At 43.8% G+C, this 27,123-nt stretch overlaps 1 protein-coding gene across 5 annotated transcripts in view; it reads left to right on the top strand.

Moving 5' to 3' along the window:
• Nucleotides 1-27,123, top strand: part of LOC109400030 (uncharacterized) — a 1,200,131-nt gene that overhangs the window by 957,963 nt on the left and 215,045 nt on the right. For all 5 annotated transcript variants that reach the window (XM_062846297.1, XM_062846295.1, XM_062846296.1 and 2 more), the window contains exon 4: nt 25,507-25,677. In XM_062846297.1, the coding sequence (XP_062702281.1) occupies nt 25,507-25,677 (171 nt within the window). The remainder of the gene's footprint in view (nt 1-25,506; nt 25,678-27,123) is intronic.

Here is a 27,123-nt window from a genome sequence, read left to right as displayed (position 1 = left end):
CCGCGTGGCGAGCAAGTTTTGCGGCCAAGAATTTGCATATCGCACAAAGCCAATCGCTCGCAATCAGTTCGACCATAGCTAGCTAGCCCACCAACCAAGGATTGCTGGCGTTGAGAACTTGCTTAAGAATGGAACAATCCAAATAAGTGGGATTCCGATGGGCAAAAGGTTGCGATTTATTTGTCAGAAAATTTATCATCTTGTTGTATAGCTTTCTCACTCAAAGTTCGTAAGGACGTGGCCATTTCCAGAAGTTGATTGAAAATTTTACATTGAAGATTGCAAGTTGCTCCCTGACTCCATTTGTTGGATCCTTGTGTAATCACAAACAAGGGTGCGACCATTCTTTTGCAAAGATTTACATTCATTTGCTATTATCTCAGTTCAGAAGCATGCTATCGAAAAACAATGTATGGATGAATTTAACCTTGTAGTTTTATCTGAAAGTTTGCCGAATAACATTGGGGTCGCACACGCATACCAAAGTCGTGAGCGAGCTGTGAAGGCAACTTTCCACAGCGTGAATGAAATTTACATTCACCGCGTGTAGAGTTGCCTTCACAGTCTCGCTCACGACTTTGGAATACGTTTGCGACCCCAATGTTATTCGGCAAACTTTCAGATAAAACTACAAGCTTAAATTCATCCATACATTGTTTTTCGATAGCATGCTTTTGAACTGAGATAATAGCAAATGAATGTAAATCTTTGCAAATGAATGGTTGCAACCTTGATCACAAACTTTCTGTCCAATCATTGACAATTAACCGCTCGCTTCCCATCGATCACCTTTTGAACGGTTGATTCCAATATTCAGCAGTAGGTCAATTGACCACCCGTGGCGTTGGATCGTTTTTGCCCCAGTTTGACGTTTGCTCACTACCACCACCTAGTGGGGGTCCGGCCAAATATAGTACGATTAGTTTTGAACTGTTGCGTTTTCGTAACGATGTTTTGAAATTTGTTCTTAGTGCTACGTCCGATTCTCTGTGGTATATGCTTATACTATAAACATTGAACGCCTTGTGTAAATAAAATCCTTGCATTTAGGGGTTCATATGTTTAAAGTGCACTTTCAGTACCACACGCAATCCATATGCAATGCACTTTGCATAGATTTACAATGTGACACGCCTCATAATGGCGTTTCTTCCGGAGGCTTTTTGTTGGGCGCGGCAAGCATCAGTCCATTGGTATTCCCGAAGTAGTAGGGTTAAGTTGATTTTTGCTGTGCACTTTTCCCACGGCGGAAGAGATTTATTGCCAAACAGATAAGGTGCAATGCCCACACAACTCCGTCGTCCCATCCATTGCTCTAAGCTGATGTGTGCGTTGTGATTTATGCTTCGTATCATTAGATTGAAATGAAATTGCAGAGTTCACGTGGTTCGATTTCAATGGGGTTAATTTTAGGAATTGAGGTATTGGTAGAGTCTTGCACCATTTCGGCAGGTGTACCTATTTTGGGCACTTGACGTTATAACTAAGTCAATTTCAGACCTATTGATTTGAATTTTTGTATAGAGTTAGATACTGTACGTGCCTAACTCTCTACAAACATTCAAATCAATCGGTTTGAAATCGACTTAGTTATAACGACAAGTGCCCAAAATAGGTACACCTGCCCAAATGGTACAAGATCCTATATGGGATATTTGTTCAAATACAAAGAATTGATAAAATTTCTTCAGCACTTTGTCCATAGTTTTCAACAAAACTGAAGAAAGACATATAGGCCTATTAGCAATCATCTATACATATCACCGCTTGCTGCACCGACTTTTGATTGATGTGATGAGCCACAATTACACTCACACCGGGAACTTGAGCCTCAACGCCTCGTCTTACATGACATTCCATAACCCCGGGGTTCCTGAGGTTAGCTAAAAGCACTGCCAATCCACCTCTGAGTCGTAGACTAGTACTCGATTCTTGCAGCAACTTCCAAGAATCTTGTATATGTACCCAAGTATCCTGTAACAAGTGTCAGTATAATGTTCAGGATTGATGAGATTTGTCGCGTGTATGTACATAGTATTCGCCGTATTTTGTATATCAAAAAAGAAAACGTTTGTAGTTAGGCTTAGTGTCACGTCCCGAAATCCCACACACGCAGCCATCACTACACTGCCCCATGTAAGGATGACGGTAGTTCCGCTAGTCACCACCAGGCTGCACAAGACTGCACGAATGAGGAGGAACTTCGGTGCGCATAACGGGTCAATGTCCAATGGTTCGGGGTCAACGATCTTCAAAACGGAGGATCATTAGCCTGGTGATCTTCAGAGACAACGGTCGTTTTGAAAGGTTAATAGCAGTTATTTGGAGAAAAGTAAGGTAGGAAGCAAGTTTAGTTGGAGAAGTTGAAAGAATAAGATGCAAGTACGGAAAATTGAGGAAAAGGAGAAAAGGAAAGAAGATAAGTTGGAGAAAATCTGAACATCCAGTTAAATCCCGTGACATTAACTCCAAACTCAGCTATCCCATCCATACAGTGCCTAACCCGCCATTGCGATTCTCCCATTGTGCCCACAGGACCTCGCGGTTTTTGTCATAAAACTTACCTTCGGGGTTGGGTTAGAGTTGTTACCGCAGCGTACACCGTACTCGCCTTTTGTATATAGTGTGTCCACATCCCTGTAACCCGATACAACCACCAAGCGCGCCGACGAGCCCAGGATTTTCCAGTGAGTCCACGGATCACTGAAGCCTCGAGTCCGTCACCACACTCGAAGGGCGCAGGGTACAGGAAGAAGGTCCACGAGAGTTGCAGCCAAAGGTTGAGAAGACGGAGAAGAAGAATAACTCGCCCCCTGGCCCAGAACGAGAAGCGAAACCAGTGGACAGGTGAAAGGAGCGATAGCGAAGGCGTTGAAGTGCGCAGGGCCCCGAAGAAAAGTGAAGAACATAAGGTAGGACTAGTCCACATGAAAGTGAGAGGCGTCGTCCAGTGTTGAGGACGAACGCCAGGAAGTTAGGAGGAAGGAAATTAGAAGGGGAAAGCAGGACGTCAGGAAGGGAAAATAAAGTGTACCCTAGACCAAAAATAGAGGAAGTGTACTTTACTGAATCTACAAGTAATTTCATTTCGCGGAGTGTCACGAGCGTCTTGTCGATCCTGAGGCCCTTGCTCAGCTACAATCCTCAGACGCAGGAGCGTATCGGCAATAGCAGGGCAAACTTACGTTCATAGTTACATACATAGTCACTACAGCACAGTAGCAAATCCCCCTCCTCCTACGCTGAAGTGCTATTTCGGCGGTTTTGTAACCGACAAGATAGCGTCTACTGTCGACTTCCCCTTCCGGAAGCCGAACTGGCTGCTCAAGAGACCATTTACACCCTCAGTGTGTCTCAACATTTTATTGAGGATGGCCTTTTCGAGCATCTTCCCCGCCGTGTCGATCAAGCATATTGGTCTGTAGGCCGACGGTCTCTGTGTGATTTCCTCGCTTTTGGCAATAGAACTAGGCTCTGCCTCTTCCAAACTTCTGGGAAAACTACCTCGTCCAGGCATTTCTTCACAGTAGATCTGAACATCTAGGAAGCCTCTGCAATAGCTACTTTTAAGGCCAGGTTTGGAGCTACGCCCGGACCTGGGGCCTGACCTACGCTAAGGGACTTTGCTATCTCCGCAAGTTCTACATCGCCAGCCCCAGTTCCCGGCTGTCCTACGAAAGGAGGCCAAGGACTAGGTACATGACGCGGAAAAGGTCCCTCGATGATCCCCTCCAACATCTCTGGAGATTGCTCTGAGGGAGCCATTACACTTCTCGTCTTGACCATCACGATCCTGTAGGCATCACTCCACGGATTCGCATTGGCACTCTGACGGAGACGCTTGAAGCAGGCCTTTTCGCTTGCTCTTATTTCAGTCATAAGCGCGGCTTTTGAAGTGGCGATCACCACCCGTCCTTCGTTTCGCTCTTCCTCAGATCGTGCTCGCTGCATCCGCCGCCTAGCCAGTAGACAGACGCGGCGCAGGTCCGCAATCGCTTGAGTGCACCAGTAGGTTGGTTGTCTCCCATTTCTAGGGTGGACTCGCCTACGCATGGTCGCAACGCACGCATGCGAGAGCACCGCTACCAGCTTATCGCCGTTCAAACCAAGTAGGTTTCGCTCACGGTGGAGCGCTTCCCTAAATACCCCTTTCACCGGAGTATGATGTCTTCCACCTTCGAGGGCTTGGCCTTGGCCTAGCCGCCTCTTCCTCTACCCGCTGCCTGCTGCTAGTTTAGCAGAGTGTGACCCCGCTGGTTCGTAAAACGGATTCTCTGTTCTACAGCCTAGGCATTGAAGTCACCCATTACCACCGGTCTTCGCACCTTTATCACGGTCGTTATACAATCTTGCATCTACGTGAACTGTGTGATCGACCACCGCTTAGGCGCATCGCATTGAAACATTATCTTGGCGAATTCTAAGCCCTTGTAAGTAGTAAACACCATTTCCTGGACGGGATATTTTTCCGTCGTTCTTATCGTCGCTAGTTTTCATTTATCAGCGACCCAGTTGTCATTACCGGCGGGTACTCGACATAGATCATTTATGATGGTTCAGCTGTGTTACTGTCAGGGCCTTTACATGCCCATGACATGTGTCCTGGTACTAGACACCAGAAGCAAGCCTCCGGTGGTTCATGTACGAGCGGACTCGTTGGCTTTTGCCGCCTTAGCCCCTAGCTCTGCCGGGCCTTTCCGTAGACGAAGGGCTGCGGGATTTTCTAAACCTCGCCGTGATGAGAGCTCTTTGACGTCAGTGATCTTGTCTAGGTTTTTAATCTTCGAAGCGGCCTCCGCTGCAGGAGCCCTCATCTCGACACCCTCGCCATGGGCCTCTTCCGGCAGACTTTAGTAGCCGGCGTTCTTGCCCCCTTCGTCACGCTTGAGTTCAAGGATCATTTCATCTGTACGAGTACTTCTAATACTGCGTACGTCGGTTCCAGACCCAAGTGTTTGGCGTCGTTTCACATCTCATTCAAGACTTCCCAGTAAGTAACTGGGCTCTTCCGTTTGATGACAAGCATGTCATCCTTCTCGCGCTTGTTACCTGTTCTCCTACTGTTCATTTAATTTGGTCCACGTGGTTTACGCAAGGTTGCAACCATTCATTTGCAAAAATTTACATTCATTTGCTATTATCTCAGTTCAGAAGCATGCTATCGAAAAACAATGTATGGATGAAATGAACCTTGTAGTTTTATTTGAAAGTTTGCCGAATAACATTGGGGTCGCACACGCATTCCAAAGTCGTGAGCGAGCTGTGAAGGCAACTCTCCACGCGATGAATATAAATTTCATTCACGCTGTTCACCGTTTACGAATAGCCATGGAGGAGTGAGTATTCAGCATGACCATGCAGAGGGTCTGAGCACGGTGAAGGCTGGGTACTACGCACAATGCAGATCCCACTGAGATCACTACCCTCTGCCAAGCAACTCCTATTCCTACCTCCGCGTGACACCGGCCAGACTGCGAGATCAGGTAACCAACCACGGTGGGAACTATGATCGTAAGCTGACAGCTAAGGGGGGTTTGCTTCTGCAGCGTCTGTTCTCCAGGAGACTCACAACAGCGTCTGATCCCCATGTTAGAAGCGGCTGATCAACGTCTGAGTGCCAGGTAAGGACTCTATTCTCAACTGTACACTATGGTTCTCCGAAAAGCAGGGGGTTGGTGTCAGGCCCTACGATCCAACCGTAAAAAAATAATTGCAACGGAAAATCAGTAACACAATAATACGAACCGAGACCAACGGCAACGACCCTAGCGAACTCATAGGAATAACGATTGAAAACTCGGTACGTGGAACTGCCGATCTCTCAACCACATTGGCGATCTACTGAAGGACCGCGGGACCGACACCGTAACTTTGCAGGATCCATTATACGAACGTTTGGAAGGTGATCATATCATCTAGGGTATCGCGCTACTTGGGCGGTGGTTTTCTTCGTCTGTTATTATCGTCTGTTTTCCACTGTAACTCGGTCAATTTTGAACCGATTGACTTGAAATTTTGTACACGGGTAGATACTATACCTATCTCACCGCATTCCAAGAATTGTGTCAATTGGTTCAAGATTGACTGAGTTATAGTGGAAAACAGACGAATATAGAAGCCACCGCCCAAGTAGCGCGATTCCCTACCAGAGTTGCGGTAACACACGTGAGCTAGGAACAGCTTTTATCGTGATGGGCGACATGCAGAGGCGCGTGATCGGTTGGTGGCCGATCGACGAAAGAATGTGCAGGTTGAGGATCTAGGGCCGATTCTTCAACGTTAGCATAAAAAACGTGCACTGTCCTCACTCCGGAAGCACTGATGATGACAAAGACGCATTTTATGCGCATCTCGATCGCGAGTATGACCGCTTCCCAAGCCACGACGTCAAGATCATCATAGGAGACCTAAGGTAGGCCAGGAGGAGGAATTCAGACCGACGATTGGAAAGTTCAGCGCTGATTTTGCCACTTCTAAAAGCATGGCCATACGTAGCACTTTTTCCAACAACCTTCCCCATCCACAGCAGACGGAATCTCAAATCGACCACGTTCTGATTGACGGACGACACTTCTCCGACATAATCGACGTCAGGACCTATCGTGGCGCTAACATTCACTCCAATCACTATCTAGTGATAGTCAAACTGCGCCCATAACATTCTGTCATCAATAATGTACGGTACCGGCGACCACCACGATACAACCTTGAGCGACTGAAATAACCGGGTGTCGCCTTAGCATACGCGTAGAATCTCGAGGCCGCGTTGCCAGACGAGGGCGAGCTCGATGTGGCCCCTCTGGAGGACTGCTGGAGAACAGTAAAAGCAGCCATCAACGACGCAGCCGAGGGTACCATCGGGTACGTGGAAAGGGATCGACGGAACGAATGATTCAACGAAGAGTGGAGAACGGTTTTGGAGGAGAAGAACGCAGCGCGGCCGGAAATACTGCAGCAAGAGACCCGACAGAACGTGGAATGTTACAAACAGGAGCGAAGACAATAGACCCGCCTCTTTCGGGAGAAAAGGCACCGCCTGGAAGACGCGGAGTGCGAAGAAATGGAATTGCTGTGGCGTTCTTAAGAAACACGGAAGTTCTACCAGAAGCTCAATGCATCCCGCAACGGCTTCGTGTCGTTGTCGTGTCGTGAATGGCGTGGAGAACGTAGGCACGGGAGACCACGGCAACAGAGAAAACGACGACAACAGTGCACAATGGTCCGAATCTACGTTTTAGCAGGAAAAAAATCCGTACCTCTGTTTTCGTTAGTTTTAGGCGTTTGGGGTCTTCAAAGAAGTTGTTTGCATTTGTTTGCTGCATCTTTTCTAAAAAAAATTGATTAGGGTGGTCCACGTCCTAACTCAAATCTGGATAAGAATTTTTTAATTTCAAGTCATACGCGATCGAGTTCTTCAGAAAAGTTGTAGGCAATGCTATTTCGAGCAACTTTGCTGAATACGCCGTTTATCTAGCTCTAAATTTGAACATAGTAGGTCAATTTTAAGTTTTGACTTAGGGTGAGCCCCCCAAAAACGGTTTTTTTGCAATAACTTTTTTATTTGATTTTTTTCGAAGATGTTAGCTTCGGAGCATTTAAAGAGCAAGTAATGACGCATATTTGTTCTGAACATTGCATGTTGCTAGGTCTTGTCATTCATATGTTATGGGCAATTTTGACTTAAAAACAACGATGTCTTCAAATGCTTATATCTCATGGAGCTGGTAAAATAAAAAATGTTCTTTAAGCGGCATTTGGAAGGTCACATAAAAAGCCAAATGTGGAGCAAATATTACAAGAACGTTATTTTTTAAATTGGAATAAATCGACTCCAAAAATCCCCTTAAAAATCGAAAAACTACTTATAACTCATACAATTTTAAAGATAGAGTCAAACTGTCTTCTGAAAAAATGTGGGTTTTCACCATACCTAAAAGTTTCCCATACACGACTTTTTTGTAAAACGTGAAACAAAAGCTTGAAATTGATAATTTGTATTTAAAGAATATAATCGTTCTGATTTCCTAGAAAAACATAGCATGTACCCCTAAGAATCAAATTATCAATTTCAAGCTTTTGTTTCACGTTTTGTAAAAAAATCGTGTTTGGAAAACTTGTTGGCATGGTAAAACCTACATTTTTTCCGAAGACAGTTTGACTCTACCTTTAAAATTGTACTTATATAGTTTTTCGATTTTTAAGGGGATTTTTGGAGTCGATTTATTCCAATTTAAAAAATAACGTTCTTGTAATATGTGCTCCAAATTTGGCTTTATATGTGACCTTCCAAATGCCGCTTAAAGAACTTTTTTTTATTTTACCAGCTCCTAGAGATATAAGCATTTGAAGACATCGTTGATTTTAAGTCAAAATTGCCCATAACATTTGAATGGCAAGACTTAGCAACGTGCAATGTTCAGAACAAATATGCGTCATTACTTACTCTTCAAATGCTCCGAAGCTCACATCTTCGAAAAAAATCAAATAAAAAAGTTATTGCGAAAAAACCGTTTTTGGGTGGCTCACCCTAAGTCAACACTTAAAATTGACCTACTATGTTCAAATTAAGAGCTAGATAAACGGCGTATTCGGCAAAGTTGCTCAAAATAGCATTGCCTACAAGTTTGCTGAAGAATTCGATCGCGTATGACTTGAAATTTAAAAGTTCTATTCCAGATTTGAGTTAAGACGCGGACCACCCTAATCAAAAATTTTTGGAAAAGATGCAGCAAACAAATTCAAACAACTTCTCTGAAGACACAAAATGCCTAAAATTAACAAAAACTGAGATACGGATTTTTTTCCTGCTAAAACGTGGATTCGGACCATTGTGCAGTGCAGCGGAAGACGGAAATGAACCAACTCCCACGCTGAGGGAAGTTTAGGACATATATGAGCGAATCCAAATATGGCCGTCACAATGGCTGCCTTGCAAATACCGACAGCACAGATTTTGTCATCTAAACAACAAACAGAGTTGAAACAGAGTTGCCTTGCTCACCCGTGGTATACATTGAGTAGCATTTTTGTTTTCGGGAAATTTGTGGATGACGAGATCGGTGCTCTCGAAAATGCGAGGCAAAAATGCTCCTGGACGCGCTCCCATTTCACCATAATAATGCAATTTATCAGATCAAAACTAGTAATCCTACATTATAGAGATCTGCGGAGGCGGCCATTGTGAGCCAATCGTGCAGAGAGAACTGCCAAAGTGTGAGCCAAATGAACATGCTTATCGTTTGTAGGAAGGCGTCGTTTGAACGGTATTGCAATCGGAACTAAATAAATTAAAATTATTTATTTTTAATATCGAGATATTGGCGGCATATGTATGTTTAGTAAAAAGATAAAAAAATATTAATTCTGCTTTTAAAAGCTCATGCTTATGACCAGTGTTGCGAAATGAGCGAGTACTCACACATCTAGTCAAACTCACTCATGAGTATGAGCAGTACACCTTAAACTCACCGTGAGTATTACTCACATTTGAGTAAGCGCTGTACAACTCACACTCACTCGTGAGTATTGACGTGCAGATACTCACTCACGAGTATGCTTTACTCATATTCATACGGTAATCTAAAATTTATCTAAAGGCTTGGAATCCTATCAAACATTAAAATGGTATGTTTTATTGGGGCGAATGTATTGAATCAGTAGACAAGGTTGCTTGTCAATAATTCTATTGTTTTTTTTTTATTCTAGTGAATTGTATCTTACTGCTAGTTCTAAGCGCTCCGTTAAGGGTGGTCCTGAAGAGGTCCCCTTTGAGCCCAACAGCTCAACGTGAGGGCTTTTGTTTGAACTCAAACCTCTTGTAGACAGAGATCAATCCCCTGAAATGGCTGTCATTCACATATAACTGGCGTGAAGCCAAAAATTTTTTGCAGGACGTGATGCTGATTTGAATGGGCGGTTGAATTAAGCTGAAACAGTGATTTTTTTCTGTTAGTGCAGGCGTGACATTCACATATAATTGAGTTCGAAATGTATTTGCATGCTTGTGCGAGTCGTACATTTATCCAACGAGGCTTGCCGAGCTGGATAAATACGAAGAGTGCTGAAAAAATTGAGTTTTGCAACGAGTTCCATACAAAATTGTATGCAATGTTTTTTTCATAATGCAACTCATTTGAGTTGCATAATGTTCATAATGCAACTCAAATGAGTTACATTATGAACGTTATACAACTATTTTTCATTATGCAACTCATTTAAGTTGCATAATGAACCTGTTCGGAAAAACTGGTCATTATGATACCAAAATGAGTTAGATAAAATATAAATTATGATACTGAATTGCATTAAAGCAATTTTACGGCATTGCGTGGTGTGCTCGATTGGTAGCCGAATTGACCTTGGATTTGACAGCTCGATAGCAGCAGACCTGCTGCAAAGGCGCATATAGTGCTGAATTAATGCCATTTTAGCTGTTTATTGGTTTCCTGGGTGTGATTACTGGCCATGTTACTGGTAGGTAGTAATTTGCTCGGCAATTTTTTTTTGTTTTTAGGTCCGAGGCTCATATGGTCCAACTATCAGGTATCAGGTATCAGTAGGTCGGCTCTTGAGGCACGTTCTCCTCCATTCGGGAAATTTGAGCCATCGCCATGAACACGAGCCTATTTATCATTTACCTGACGGAGAAGGGAAGGAAAAAGGATAGGACATAGACTGTGCTTCACAGGATCATGGTCCAACTATAGGTGGTCCAACTTTATATGAAAAAACAAACCAATACTTGAAAAAGCTCATGGGATTCCTTCAGAATTTGTTCCTTTTTTTCATTCTTCAATCACTTCACCTAATTAACAGCTCTTTTGTCCACTAGGGCACTGCGTGAGCGATTCCAATTGGAAGCTGTACTTACACTTTGTACAGCTCCTAAATGTATTCTATTATAATTCTACTAGATCGAACTGGATTCACTTTCTACCCTATCATGGTAGAATGATGAGCACGGGGATGTTGATGTATGGCTCTTGTTCCTTTTCCAGTCCGAATGGGGGTTCATTATGAGTTGCCGTTAGCCGATATCCAGGTTTCCGGGTCCGTTGGAGCATATGCTCTGAAGAAGGTCAGGTGCCAGCTGCTCTCGGGAAGAGCAACTCACGAAAAATTGCAAGTACCGGGGCTGGGATCGAACCCATGACCATCCACTTATGAAATGAACGTGTAGCCACTACGCTATGGGCCCCGGCAATTTGTTCCTTTTGTCACCCATAAGTTACAATAAAGTTTTGTTTCAATGGGGCACGTTCGGTGTAGTACTAGATTTGTAGTAATGAGCTGAATTTTGGTATGGTAGGAAGGTTAATTCTCCGTTTCTGCAGTGAAATGGTGCAAAATGCGTGGGTATTATGATTCCTTGCCTAATTTGATGCTGTTTGAGCAAAACTTTGGATAACTATGTTGTTTATGTTGCAAGAAATGAAGAAAACAACAACACTGTTGCCCAAAGTTTTGCTCAAACAGCATAAAATTAGGCAAGGAATCATAATACCCACGCTTTTTGCACCATTTCACTACAGAAACGGATAATTAACCTTCTCACCATACTAAAATTCAGCTCATTACTACAAATCTGGTACTTCACCGATCTGCCCTATTCTATCAAGTCTAAGCACTTTTTTATGAAACATCCAGCAATTTGTGCTGATAGGGCACAAAGTTGTACCGGATTCTAGCAAAAAATTGCTTAAAAATCAACTATTCGTTTTGCTGGTTTTTGCTTTGCTGGATGCGTTTAGTGTGTAAGTTTCATGTTCGAAAGTTGAGTACTCAAGTAAATTTACTATTTTTTTGTGAATTTTAAATTACAAACTGATCAAGTATTTAGTATGAGGAAAAACGTTACTTTTCCTTACGGAATAATAGAACGGACTATTTTTCCGCGCAGAAAAAAACTACAGCTCTTTTGGATTAACAAGGGAGGCGTTACCAGTGTAAAACTTTTTTCCTTACTTGCCTACTTAAGAAATTTTGAAGCGAAATCACTATTTGGCCATTACTTACCCTATCTTTTTGCACAGTAATAGAAACTAGCCATGTGGAAAAAAACGATCGAATGTATGCAGAAAAGAAAAGTTTTAAATGTTTGGACCTAGGAGATGTTGTAATTGACCCTACCATTTTTTATTTGAAGGTAGGTAAATATATGCCAAACACCTTTATTGAATACCGTAAAGTGACCCGACGTATGCGAAAAAAGTTATACCATTCACAAAGTGTGGCGAAATATAGAGCTTTCCCAATTTATTATATTACTTTGCATGCGTAGGTAAACAATAAGAGTTTTTAGCCTATGGCGCCAAAGCTCTCGAGAAGATCTACCTTTCCTCGAAAACTGTGCCTAGTATATCCCTTTCGTGACGGAGCGCAAAAAAATAAAATCTCCATACAAATGGCTCAACTTTGGCTCTCCAGAACTCTTAGATTTCCCAACGAAACAACAATTATTTTACCTCAATTGAAAGAACTACTCTTTATCTTTCGATTTCTAAGTTTGACTACCTAGACAAATCGGAAATGAAAATTATGCGACAGACAAAACTTTTTCATGTTTTACGGTTTTTGTCCACTTTTTGTTTACCTGGTTGTGATAAATCTTACTGGCAACGTAAACAAAAGTTTGTTTACACACAAACAAGTATAAGTAATGGCTGAATTATTGAAACAATTTACATCACATAAAACAAAGTCTAAACAGATGAAAAAAATGTGCAAATCTGCTACCGCTCAACAGCACAATTGTGCTGGTTCGTCACGAAAGGGATATAAATAATCACCATTGCAGTACAGAACAAACGAAAACATCATTTCAAACCAACAAAAATAACTTACTCACTAAACTCACCGTGAGTAAAATGAGTAACTCACGCGTGAGTAATGACGTCATACTCTCGCGTGAGTATTACTCACCAGTGAATAATACTCACGCGAGAGTATGACGTCATTACTCACGCGTGAGTATACTCATACGCGAGTAACTCACAGCGTGAGCATTACTCGCAAATGAGTAAGGTGAGTGAGTATTTTTTACTCGTGAGCATGAGTTTCGCAACACTGCTTATGACGACACTTTTGTTGCTGAACTTGTCGAAAAAACTTCCATTGCTGCTTCTTGCTTCACTTCTGCCGATATGATTGGCGTAACACTTTTGCAATGAATTTCAGATTTCTTCGATTGCTCCGCTATTTCAACAAAATTTTGAAACAAAAATCTACCATAATAAGAAAATGTAAACAAAACAACTTGAACCACAACGAAGTCACGCACAAAGTTTGAACATCTAGCTTTGTAGCAAGTGTTGGCAGCTGTTGTAAACAAAACAAACAGCGTTGCCGAATCGACGTATGTAACTTCCGCTCATCTCTATGTAGAGGATTTCTAATCAAAACTAACAAAGCAGCTGGTAAGGATGGTATCGCAGCTGAACTTATCAAGATGGGCCCAGAAAAGTTGTCCACCTGTCTGCATCGGCTGATAGTCAGGATCTGGGAAAACGAACAGCTACCGGAAGAGTGAAAGGAAGGGGTAATCTGCCCCATTTACATGAAAGGCGACAGATTGGAATGTGAGAACTTCAGGGCGATTACTATTTTGTATGCTGCCTACAAAGTTCTATCCCAGATCATCTTCCGCCGTCTGTCACCTAAAACGAATGAGTTCGTGGGAAGTTATCAAGTTGGCTTCATCGACAGCCGATCGACAATTAACCATATCTCACCGTACGGCAAATCCTCCAGAAATGCCGTGCATACCAGGATCCAACGCATCACCTGTTCATCGACTTCAAAGTGGTACCTATACGGCAGTTTCGACCGCACAGAGCGATGGAAAATCATGGACGAAAACAACTTTCCTGGGAAGCTGACTAGACTGATTAAAGCAACACGATGGACTATCCATTTCATTCGAATCTCGCCGTGGATTGCGACAAGGTGAAGGATTCTCATGCCTACTCTTCAACATCGCTCTGGAAGGTGTGATACGACGAGCCGGGTTCAACAGCCGGGGAACGATTTTTACAAAATCTGGTCAATATGTGAGCTTAGCGGATGACATGGGCATTATCGCTAGAACATTTGGAACGGTGGCAGAACTGTACACCTGCCTGAAACGTGAAGCAGCATAGGTCAAACTGGTGGTGAATGCGGCCAAAACAAAGTACATGCTAGTTGGTTGGACTGAGCGAGACAGGACAAGCCTTGGCAGCAATGTTATGGTCGACAGGGGCACTCTTGAGGTGGTAAAAGAACTCGCCTACCTTGATTTCTTGCTAACGAATAACAATAACGTGAGTCGTGAAATAAGAGGGCACGGCATCAGTGAAAGTCGTGCCTACTACGGGCTCCAGGAGAAACTACGGTCAAAAAAGATTCACCTCCGCACCAAATATACCAAGTACAAGGTGCTAAAAAGACCGGTGACATGGACCATGCTCGAGGAGGACCTAAGACGATCTTCGGCGGTGTGCAGGAGAATGATGTGCACTCGCTGCACTTTACGGCGAACCCAGTATACAGAAGGTGGCCAAAGCCGGAAGGATACAGTGGGCAGGGCATGTTGCAAGAATGCTGGAAGGCGTGGAGCGCAGGAAGCACGATGGGCGGACCAGGAGGAGCGTGACCTGGCGAGCATTGGGCGCGGCCGAGGATGGAGAGCGGCGGCCACAACCCGAGTATTGTGGCGTTCTATTATTGATTATGTCGTGTCTTAAATGTGATGATGAACAAATAAATATATGTAATCAGAATTTGTTGGCAGAGATGTTGTGCCCATACAGCATGGGAGTACGGTGTGAATGACCTATCCCTATTTTTTTTTTGTTCAACTTCCAGCAGCTCTGCTTTAAGCATTGAACGACTGCTCTGTACTCCCACAGAATCCTCTCAGAAATGTATTTCACGGTATATCCACAGAAACAAAAAAAAAAGCAAATGAGAAAAGTTTTTTTTCTCGCCTCCAACGATAAGACCAGCTACATTCACATCACCGTATTTCAACTGCCTGTACAAATTAGCCAAATAAAAATGACTTTTGCCGTCTTTGATTGCTTTTGTCTGCCATTTTCGAGATAACAATCAGTGTAATTGTTTGCAGCCCAGAAAGACCCAGATTGGATCAAGTTCACACGAAAAAGCTAATTTTGAAAAGGTAAATTTGTTCACTCCGCAGCAAGGTCAGGAGAGCAAAAAAGTGCCTTCACTGGAATAACCCAATTTCTTAGGACACGCGGTTGCAGCACGTAAAATGTTGTCGATTTACCCCCACGCTGCTGGCGCTGGCTTTAGCTGGCTGTTACACAATCGTCGAACTTGAAGCACCCGTCTTCCGGTTTGGAGTTCCTCTGCTCCGAAGCAAGCACAAATCGGAAGCCGTTGCACCTCTCCGCGCGCGCTCAGCTGCTGTGTATTCCTATTACACCGGGAAAACACCGGGTTACGTAGAGCTTTCCGTTTCACACTGCTCGCTCACCCGAGTCCCGTTTTACAGAAGCTTATAAATTATTCAAGGTTCTTTATTGATCCATAAAATTTGCTGCACACGGAAAATGTATTTATACGTTTTTCTTTTTGCATCGAGCTGAGTTGCTTTCTTGTAACCCACTCGTTTGGCCCGGGTTACTTCAACAACCACCCAACGGTGTGTTTTGTGCCGAAATGGAACCAAGAGCAGAGCGCTGCGCTAGCACACGGTATCGTTTCGTTTTTGCTTTGTTAGGGAAATTTTTGTTCTTTGCGTTTCTTTTTTCTAACAGAACGAATGTCGCTTGCTGGTTCTGTGCGGTTGAATAAGATCGATTCTAGCCGAGGATTGGTTAGGGCTGCTAGATTGTTTGGTTGTGCCGAATCTATGTTTGTCCTGAGATCTGATTTTCAACCTTGTAGCAATGGGAAATGCATTAAAAATATCCTAATTTAGCATGACGTACTTAGTGGCCGTTGAGGCAAGAAAGTTGAATTGAGTACCGAGAAATCAAAAGGATAGAAGATAAGTGGAACCACGGGTCAGAGTTGACAGGGTAACGAGTAATACAAACCTTGGATTGGGTCCCGTGCAGAAGAAAATAACAAGAGAATAACATATCAAGGTATTTATCTTAAATACTACCATACCTTGATATGCCCTTTATTAGGTGGTAATAAGAGGCAAAATAACAAAAACAAATTCCAAAGTTTTGTATAAATAACACCTAGGAAATAACAATTTCAATATTGAATGCATACCTAAAATTTCAAGTGCTGTATTTGTTATCCCATAGTTATTAAATAGCAAACTAATAACATTTCTAGTTATTGAATGTTTCAATTGTTCAATGACTTCATGATATAATAGCAAATCTTGTTCTTCGGTTATTTTCACTGCTAAACCAACAAATACTACATCAATACCAAACTCTGCTCAAATACCTCCAACTGTTATTGCGACATTCTCATAACATTTCACAGAATAACGCAGCAATAAAAAAAATTTGTATTAGAGCAGATGTTGCTCTTCGCATGGTATTTGTAAGGTATGCCCTTCTGCTCGGGGTTACCTTACCTTACCGATCAGACTAGGACCTGAGTGACCTTTGCCGTACATAGGAATCGTCTCCATTCTATTCGATCCATAGCTGTGTGTCTCCAGTTCCGCCCTCTGCGAAGGGTCCGCAGGTCACCCTGGGCTGCAAAACGGTGAGTCGATAAGGAGAGCGTTCAATATAGCTCCCCAAGCAAAAAAAAGTTCGGATAAAACAGCATGTTTGGGCTTAATCAGCTATTCGAAGGAAGATGAATAGCGTTCTATACAACTCACTTTTTAAGTAGTTAACCGAACTTCAGTTCATAAAAAGTACACTTGTGCCGCTGAAAGGAACGCTATTCAGCTTTAAAATAAGCTTCCGTAAAATGAAAAAAAGGTGCTTAGTCTTCAAAAGTAATTTTTGATTGAGAGACATTAGCGTATGTGGAATCCTTATTGACTAATGTCTTGAAATACTTTTTCGATGTTTTTTTAGTTACTGAGACTTGAACTCGGGTTCTCCTCGTTGAAAGCCGACGCCTTACCACTACTCCATGTTTGGATTGTTAAGCACTGAGGGATTTTACTCAATGTGCTGATATCATTTATTAGTGCTCAATCAGGTTCGCGTGTGAACTTTCTCTGAACTTGAAATACTCTGCGAGACAAACACTTTGAAGCCGAAAGTTCGGAAGAAGTTTACGTGGAACTTTTTGTGAACTTACACAGTTTGACATTTTCAGTTTGTTTTGGTCCGCAGTTTAGGCAAGTGCAAAGCAATAAATTAGTGCCAGTGTCGGTAATTCTGAAAAGATTATAAGTTTTAGTGACTACGATCGCGTCGTTCACCGGTGCGCTGTGCGCGACAAGTGAGACGGGATGGAAAACATCAGGCAAAACTGGAAGCCTTTTGCCGTAGCCGAAAAAAACTCCGGCGGAACATTGGGTGGAGCAGTTGCTCGCTGAGAGGGCAGCCTTTGAGCCACACAACACGGATTCTTTGCGTGGATTTCAAGTAAGTACGTTGAAATATAATAGTGAAACAAAGTGTACTTGTGAAATTAACACAAGCTGTGGCTGCTAAGCTCGATTGCCGAGTGATTTAATTGAATGTGAATTTCTCCCGAGCTCCGCTGTCTCCGAAGTTCATGTAAAGTTCACTTTTGGTACGGTTAATATTTATCAGAACTTTGAGTAGCAAGTTCAAAACAAGTTTAAAACAAGTTCGGAACGGAACATTTCATGTTGTTGGTATATGTCCATTTGAACTGTATTTAAACTTTAGTGGCACGCAAACGTTCAACATGAGTTCGGTTAAAATTTGATTGAACTCTGCCCTAAAGTTCAAAGAAAGTTTTTTTCTGAACCTTTTTTCGACTTCAATGTCGTTTTGAAGAGAAGTCAAAAGCTTGCATATGTACTTCCAAGTTCATAAACAATACATGAGTAACTTTTTGGAGAATCAAGTTCAACGAAACCGAAATTGAACCAAATTTGAACTTCTGAGTTCGTTCTTCAAGTGGAATCCGAACTTTTGGTTGCTTGGGTCTGGTCCTCATAAGTTACTACATCATGCATCCACGGGTCAATTGATGGGCACTGTTGCCCTTCTGACTTCAGCTAGATTGGTGACCCAAGCGTCTGTTCACCAAGCAGGTGCGGCTCAAACAGCGTCTGTTCTGGCATCCAGCGGCTAAGTAATAAATGCTGCATCACACCCAGCTAGATCCAAGGTGGTAGTCCCATCAACGTGGTCGTCACAGTGGGATGCTAAACATAACTGACACGGTGGCCCTCCGGCGAGACAAGAGTGTTGGCGTATGCCCAACAAGTCACCCGTAAAAATCCTCATTACGAATAACATAGGAGAAAATACGACTTGATACATCCGGCAAAGACCTATGGGATGGATACAGAAATGGAAAATGGCATGAAATAAAACTTCAAAAGAGGAACTTTTGTGCACACATTAAGTTAGTATTATAAGAACAGGTTTTATTTCATGAGTGTAGAATTAGCCTTTAAGTTAAAATACACATAAATAAAAATTAAAAAAAAAGGTTTTATTTCTGGAAGAGTTATTTGAAAAGTCCATGAACTCCCCTTAATTACCCCTGAATACTCCAGTTTTCCAGGGTACCAAGGGTTATTTTAAGGGAGTAACTGGGAAAAAATCAACGGTATCAGGGGAGTTACAGGGGCTCCAAGGGACCCAAGAGGCATTTTAGGGGGTTTCGGAAGGATTCAGATACATTACAGGGGATTTGAAGGGGTCTCGGGGGTTAGGAGACGTTTCAGGAGATTCAAAGAATTTTCCGTGTGTTTCTGGGGCGTTGAGGGGGTTTGAATACATTCGCTGGGGTTCTGAATGATTGCAGGTCGTTACAGGTGGTCCGAGATCGCCTCATGAGGTTTCCAGGGACATTTCAGGGAGTGTCAGGGAAATTTGAAGAATTTTCAGTGGGTTTTGGGGAGATAAATGGGTTTTCAGTGGCATTTCCTGGGGTTTTGGAGGGTTGTAGGTCGATGCCGGTGTTCCGAGGGTGTTTCAGGAGGTATTCAGCGGGTTTCAGATGCGTTACCGGTAGTTTTAGGTGGTTCCATGAGCGATTTAAGAGGTTGATGGGGTGTAATGGCGGGTTGGTGAATGCAGTTTTAAGGGGCTGTCCATAAACCACGTGGTCATGAGGGGGGGGAGGGGTTTCGGCCAATGACCATTTTGTATGGACGAATAAAAAATTTTGTATGGACTAATGACCACGCGGGGGGGATGGGGTTTGAGAAGTCCCAAAAAAATGACCACGTGGTTTATGGACAGCCCCGAAGGGGTTTTCGAAGGCATTTCGGGAAAGAATCCCAGTGGACTTCAGTGGGTTTTAGGGCGTGTCGGAGAATTTCATGCCGCGCTTATTTATACCAGTCCTAATTAAGCTTGTAGTTCGGTGGTAGGTTATCGATCAGCACCTGCACCAGCATCGGATTGTTGAGATGATCGCTGAGTTTTGCCATCTTAAATGATCGCATTATTATTTCATCACTATATCGCAATTTATGACTGTTTCCAGGCGATCGGCGCTCGGCGCTGGAGCGTTCCTGACCTTCGTCAGCAGCGTCTTCAACAACTTTTCCGGCTTCCCGTACAGATTCCTTAGATCGGTTATCACGTCTGAAACTGAGTTCTATAGTTCACCGGCTGCAAAAGCCGAGAGAATCCCCATATCCGTTCTATAGAACTAACCAATTTATCCCGGCCTTGAGTATGTCGCCCAGCAAACAGTTCTGCAACCGCTTCAGATTCTCCAGATTAGAGAATCCATACGCCATCTTGTATGCGAGCCGACCAGACTTCCGTTTCTCCACGGGAGATGTTGCGATACCACTTTCTGAGCTACCAACTGCTGTCGGGTCGGGATATTCGGTTAAAGCTTGGCCTCGGCCCGTCAGCAACACTGCTACTCCGCAGGTTACAACCTGTTACAACCCCGGTTGATTTGCGAACGAACTTTTTCAAACGACTTCGCGGTTTTGCTATCTTCACTCGTCTTCTGACTGGCACTTTTTTTATGATTTCGGTTTCACCTTGACAGCCAGCGAAGTTCTGCCTACTCTCAACCGATCAGCTCTTTTTAGTTACACTCCTTACAAAACACGGTCGAAGGTTTTTCGACTGCCTGCAAACACTCCTTTACCGTCTTTCTCGAATCATCTACCGAAGCTCTACCAGTAACGACCTTCTTGTTCTTTCAATGCGTTGACTTTGTTAACAATACTGGTTAACTGCCTCTGGATTGCATCTCGCTCTTCAAAAACTCTTGCCTAGCACTCAGTTGAGCATCGAACATGCTGAAGCTTCTGTTCATGATCCAATAGCTGCTTCTTCATTTTGCGCTGAACCTGGAGTTGCAGCTCCCGCTCTATTTCAGATTTACAAGCAGCGATCAAAACGGCGAAGCATCATCTTTTTTTGAAAGATTAAGATTACCGTACGATTAAGTGGCTGGTAGACCATGGTGTCCGCGTCGATTTCTTCGAGCTTAGTTTCGTAATTTCGCGTGTTCTGTTTCTTCGAGTACAGTTTCGTAATTTCACGGGTATTGATGTGTGTTTCTTCCGTTTCTTATTTTCGCGAAACTCGTTTGAAAAAATGAAATGGCTGGAAGCCATCCGGTAGTTGAAATATAGTGATCGGGGCGTGAGTGTGGTATCCGGGATCAGCCGTACGACGGGTTTGTTTTCTCGAATTGATTGTGCGGTGGACATTATTCCCTGACATGTCGCGTATGTGAGGACGTATTCAATTTTTCGCGAGTGCATCGTTCATAGCAAAACAAGAATCGGTCTGGTGGGTGATTGTAGCAATTTGTTTACCAAAACAAAGCCCCTAACAAATCATCCCATCCCGTATCCAAACTCCTAGTGATTACTCGTAGTAACGCAGAGAATTCCTCGGTTATTGGCCTAAGCAAAAATCACGTCATCACTTCCTTCCCTATCCTCAATTGACCTGCATTCGGACGCGGCCGGCGCTGGTATTGCTTTTTAAAAAAGTATTGGGATGCCAGCATTTACACAATGAGGAGAAGGCTAGTCCCAAGCATTATCTGTTGGTTCTTTGTGTAAATGCAGCTGTCCTTGCAATAACAGAGGAGCAACCGCGGGCGGTCAATCATGCTCATGCTCATGCTCAACCTGGAGTTGCAGCTTCCGCATAGCCTGTCCTTGCTTCAGCTGCTCTTTCATCCACGAGCGGGAGGCTTGTTTCACGCCGGCATCTGTTTCGCGAAGGCCTTCTCCTTGGCGAGTTTCTCGTTTTCCAACTGCTTGTCAATTGGATCTACGTCAGAACCTACTGCCTGATTGAACCGTACATCGTTTCTTTGGCCGGAATTATTGCTCCTCTCCGTCTTAAACCTTCAGCTGCTGAGCACTACTTGGTACATACTGTGGGCACCGCCAGTCACTATTGATAACCCCTTGGTCAACACCCGCGCAAGTAAACTCTACCCAGTATTCACACTTCCTGTAGCAGCTTGGCGCAGCTACACTTGCAGATGGCTGGGTGACCCCGAACCACAGAAACGACTGGTATGACGGTGAATATGAACAGATAAAACACGAGAAGAACGAGCGAGAATTTTGCAACAACAGGCATAACCGAAGAGCTGTAGCACGCTATGGACACACGGAAGTTCTACGAGAATCTAAACCGCTGGCGCAGAGGCTTCATGCCACAATCCCACTTATACCATGACAATCACGGAAATCTTCTCACGAGCGAGCGTGAGTTGGTCGAGAGGTGGCGGCAGCATTATGATGAGCACCTCAATGACAACGTTGCAAGCACCGCAGATAGTGTGGTAACAGATCTAGAAATACGGGCACCGGACGAAAAACTTCCGGCCCCTGACGACCAAGAGATTGAGGAGAAGGTTGAAAAACAACAGAACCGCTGGAGCAGATCAACTACTAAGCGAGCTTTTAAAATACGGTGAAAAAGCACTGGTAAAATAACTACACTGGGTCTTTACCAATATATGGGAGGAAGAAGTATCACCAGAGGAATGTGTCCCATCTACAAAAACGGCGAAAAATGGATTGCGGCAGCAACCACGCGATCACACTACGGAGCGCTGCCTACAAGGTACTCTATCAAATTTTATGCCGCCGATTATCACCGATTGCCAAGGAGTTCGTGGGGCAATATCTGTCTGGATTCATGGTTTAACAAAACGCAACAGACGTTCAGAGATGTCCATATCCTCAGTGTGGGAAAGAGAAATAGAAAATACACCACTCACGCTGTGCATCTGAACAGGAGCCCTTCTCTTATATGTGGATCCACCACTGCGATTCGGATGCGCGCAAGCTTGGTGGGTAGAAATAAATCTCTTAGCTCCCTGAGCACTAGGCCATACAACAGTGCGGCGAGAGCGATTTAAAATTCTCTTCGGTGAAAGTGTAAAAAATCACCCGGGTGCGCGCTCCAGTGAGGTTTTTGCGCCAGAGTGCGCGCTGCGGTGAAACGCTGGAGAGTTCTCGCCCCGGCGACACCATGGTGATAATTCGGTGACTGCTGGGTGAAAACACGGGAGAGCGCCGGAGAGCGATGCGCGCGAAAGAGTGAGCCACACTCGATCCAAGGCGGACGAGCAAGAGCACGCACTAGCGCTTGGTCTACCTACCACCCAAAACAAGAGAAACTGGCTTCTTGGTGTGGTGAAAAATGTTCCTATCCCCAGTGTGGTCGATAAACTGACGCCGCAGTGAATCGCTACGGTGAAATGCCATCTCTGCAGACGTTCGCCAACCGCCAGGTGTTGCAGAAATGCCGCGAATACAACGTGCCCACACATCAGTTTTTCATCGATTTCAAATCGGCGTATGATATAATCGATCGAGAACAGCTATGGCAGATTATGCACGAATACGGATTTCGGGATAAACTGATACGATATAGCCCATATAGCCGAGGCGGTAAACGCACGAGTATTCAGCATGACCATGCTGAGGGTGACGGGTTCGATTCCCGGTCGGTCCAGGATCTTTTCGTAAAGGAAATTTCCTTGACTTCCTTGGGCATAGAGTATCTTCGTACCTGCCACACGATATACACATGCAAAATGGTCATTGGCAGAGGAAGCTCTCAATTAATAACTGTGGAAGTGCTCATAGAACACTAAGCTGAGAAGCAGGCTTTGTCCCAGTGAGGACGTTACGCCAAGAAGAAGAAGAAGAAGAAGAAGAAGAAGATACGATTAATCAAGGCGACGATGGATCGACTGATGTGCGTAGTTCGAGTATCAGGGAACCTCTCGAGTCCCTTCGAATCGCGCAGAGGGTTACGGCAAGGTGATGGTCTTTCGTGCTTGCTGTTCAACATTGCGTTAGAGAGTGTAATGAGGAGAGCGGAGATAAGTACGAGTGGAACGATTTTCACGAAATCCTTTCAGCTGCTTGGTTTCGCTGATGATATAGATATTATTGCTCGTAAATTTGAAACGATGGCGGAAACGTACATCCGACTAAAGAAGCCCGGCAAATCGGATTAGTTATTATTGTGTCGAAGACAAAGTACATGGTGGCAAAGGGCTCCAGGGAGGAATCACTCCGCGCCCGCCATACCGAATTTCTATCGACGGTGATGAAATCGAGATGGTTGAAGAATTCGTGTACTTGGGCTCACTGGCGACCGCCGACAACGACACTAGCAAAGAATTTCAGAGACGCATAGTGGCAGGAAATCGAGCTTACTTTGGACTCCGCAGAACTCTACGATCGAATAAACTTCGCCTTCACACGAAGTTACCTAGCTTCAAAACAAAATACGCAAAAAACTACAAAACGCTGCTGGAGTTTTCAAACGGAAGATGCTGCGTACCTTCTACGGCGGAGTACATATGGAAGACGGGACTTGGAGATGGCGAATGATCCACGAGCTGCATCAGCTACTGAGAGAACCAAACATCGCCCACACCACGTAAATCGGAAGGCTACGGTGGGTGGGTTACATCACCAGGATGTCGGATAGCAACCCGATTACGCCTCCTTGGTTCTCGAGACCAATTCGACAGGTGCAAGAAGACGTGGTGTCTTCGAGCTAGGTGGGTCGATCAAGTGGAGAACGATTTGCGAACCCTTCGCAAAGTGCAGGACTGGGGAGTGAAGACGAGTCGAATGGAGACGACTCCTACGTACAGCAGAGGACACTTAAGCCCTAGTCTGGCCGGTATGGTAAGTATGCTGGTGGGCGGAGCCAAGACCGAGAATCTTACAACATCAAATAAAACAGTTGGTAACCCTAACCGGACGGCGTCAGAAACCAAACCAAAGTACATCTTTTATGACAGATTTCGGTGGAACAAATGAAACATTTCCAGCACAAATACGACGACGGCCGAGGCCCGTCCACCAACGACGCAAGATGGATGATGTAACCGAAACCAAAGTGCCTGCTCTTTTTCTTTCTTTTCGTTGTGGCTGCTACTGCTGCCGAATGGAAGGCTTGAATACCGGTGTTGGCGTAAATAAATCTTCATTTGCTTCCTAATGGCAGCAAAGCAACTGAGGCAACTGAATATCCAGGGAAGATGTGTACGCCAGAACCCATCAAGAATGTTGTGAGATTTGTTCGAGTGTCGGTGCCTCAAACTCTCAGCTTTATTTTATTAATATCCACGCGCCCCACCAAAGCACAATCGATGGAAAGAGAGACCGGTCTAATTTAATAAACTTCTCAAATCGTTCTTGTGATGCTATCATTTTCGCCTGACATGCTCTGGCGCGCGCGCTCGGTCCGGACGATTAATCTATATCGGCGTCCATCGATGTGAATAATTGGGAAAATCTCAATTTCCACGCCACTTTTTCGCCACTTCCGCCCATGTCATCATCATTACCTACTGAGCGGTTGGTGCTGCAGTGAACGTTAGTTAGCGTCCCTTTGACTTTGGTTTTTAATTGAAAATTAATTCGCTTGATCCACGGCGGACCGTACTATATCAACCATCGTTCGCTGCTGTGAACTGTAGCTCGAAGTATATTAAGGTGCCATTACACTGTTTGTCATTATGCCAAATATTTGCCATTCAAGTCCGACATTCATCCAAGATTGTTATGATTCACGTTGTGTTGGTCATTTGTTGGGCTTGATTGGCCAAATATTTGTCTTTACTTGTCCCGATCACAAGAAAATACCACGATTATACTAAGGAAGATAAAAATGTCATCACAACATGGCTGTATTGCTCAGCAAATATTTCACTTACCTAGCCAGCATCATTTTTATGTATTTGTAAATAGAGTATTCTGTAATGCACGTTTGATATGGTATGAAATTATAATCGCTCGTAAAAAACGCCAAAGTAGGCAATGCGAAAATGCGGTTATGGCGACGGGATGGGAAAAGCAAGCTTCAACGACAAACGCAAAACTCGTAACACTTCCTGGAACATAAACGCTTATCAACGATTTTGTGTTCTCCCCTTCTCTCCCCACAGTGGCCTGCAGTACGGTGACTGTGACCAAGTGTCAGGCAGCCCTGCGGACGCTGCAGGCGTTTCCGTTTTTTCGGCCCACCTGTCTGTGCAAGGAGCCCGGAATCGATCCGGACTGCAACTACTTTCGGGACTTCCTGTTCGACCATCCGTGCGGATTCGTGTCCAAGAAAGGTGAGTAAAAGATGTTGATAATTTCCGTCATATGAGTTGTATGAGATACAATAATCTGGAATCGCAGATGACCGACTGCCATAGAGCTATATCCAATACAAAAAGCACGGACACTAATTTGTTAGTCGCTCTCTGAAGACTGAACTAAAGATACTTATTTTCAACCAACCTCATGACGGTCATAATATGAGTAAAAATCACGCATTTATTGCAATTGCTCGTACGCTCACGTGAATCCGGCAACAAGGGCGTAACCAGCTTTTCGGTCAGGGGGGGGACAAGCACTCTTAATAAATATGTACCTTCTAGCTTTTATAGCTAAACGCAATATGATGAAATTGAATATAATAACATAATATTCTAAAAGCTTTATTTAACCCTTCAGCAGTCACGCTGTTCTATTTTGTTCAAAACGTTAAGAAAAGCTCGCCTGATCTACACAAACCAACGTGGTCCTGCAGCGGTGACCGATTTCTGGAAGATTCAGGACTTTAATTTACTCGTGCATTATTTTGCTCTTTTTTGTCAATGTCTACAAAACATTCATCAGAAATTATAGCTGACCTTTTTTGGAAATTATGAACTCTTTTGAGGACTAACCTAGGATTTCGTGGTACCTGTATGCGTCCATTTTAAATTATCTTCCAATACTATTCGCTGAAGAAATTCCTCCAAAAAAAAATTGAATTTTTGAATTCCTGAAGCAATTTTTGTAAGAACTTGCGAAAATAAACCTGTATGAATTCCTCAATAAATTGTGGGAGGAATACCTAGTGCAATTTCTGAAGAGATCTCATGAGGAAATCCTAGAAGAAATCCTTGATAAATTTCTGGAGGATTCCTTGGAAATTCTGGAGAAATTCCTGGAGGAATTCTGGGCGAAACCCTTAGTAATATTTCATAAGAAATCTCATAGAGGAAATCTTAGAGAAATTTGTGAAGAAATCCTTGGAGGAATAACTGTGGAAACTTCTGAGCAAATTCCTGGCGTAATTCCTGGAGGAATTCTTAGATTAGACCCAGCAGGCATTTCTGGAGAAATTTCATGAGCATTTTTTTGGGTGAGTTCTTGGAGCAATCCCAGGGAGAATTCCGGGAAAAGTTCCCGAAGAAATCTCCACAGGAATTCTGGTGGGAGGCATTGGTGGAGAAATTTCTGAAAAAAAAATCCCTTGATAAAATCCAGGAGGATTTCCTGAAAGAACCCTTGGAGGAATTTCTGAAGGATTCCCTGGTGGAATCTCTGGGAATATGCCTCGAAAAATTCGTGGAGTAATCCCTGAAGTAATTCCTGGAGGAATCTCTGGAGGAGTGTCTGGAGAAATCCCTGAAAATTTCCTGGAAGTATTCCTGGAGAATTTCCTGGAAGAATCTCTGAAGAAATCCCTAGAGGATTTGCAGGAGAAATTCCTGGACGAATTGCTGACATGACTCCTGAAGGGTGCC

This window comes from Aedes albopictus, chromosome 1 (genome assembly GCF_035046485.1).
Source record: "Aedes albopictus strain Foshan chromosome 1, AalbF5, whole genome shotgun sequence".
NCBI lineage: Eukaryota > Metazoa > Arthropoda > Insecta > Diptera > Culicidae > Aedes > Aedes albopictus.
This window is presented reverse-complemented; position numbering and strand designations above follow the sequence as displayed.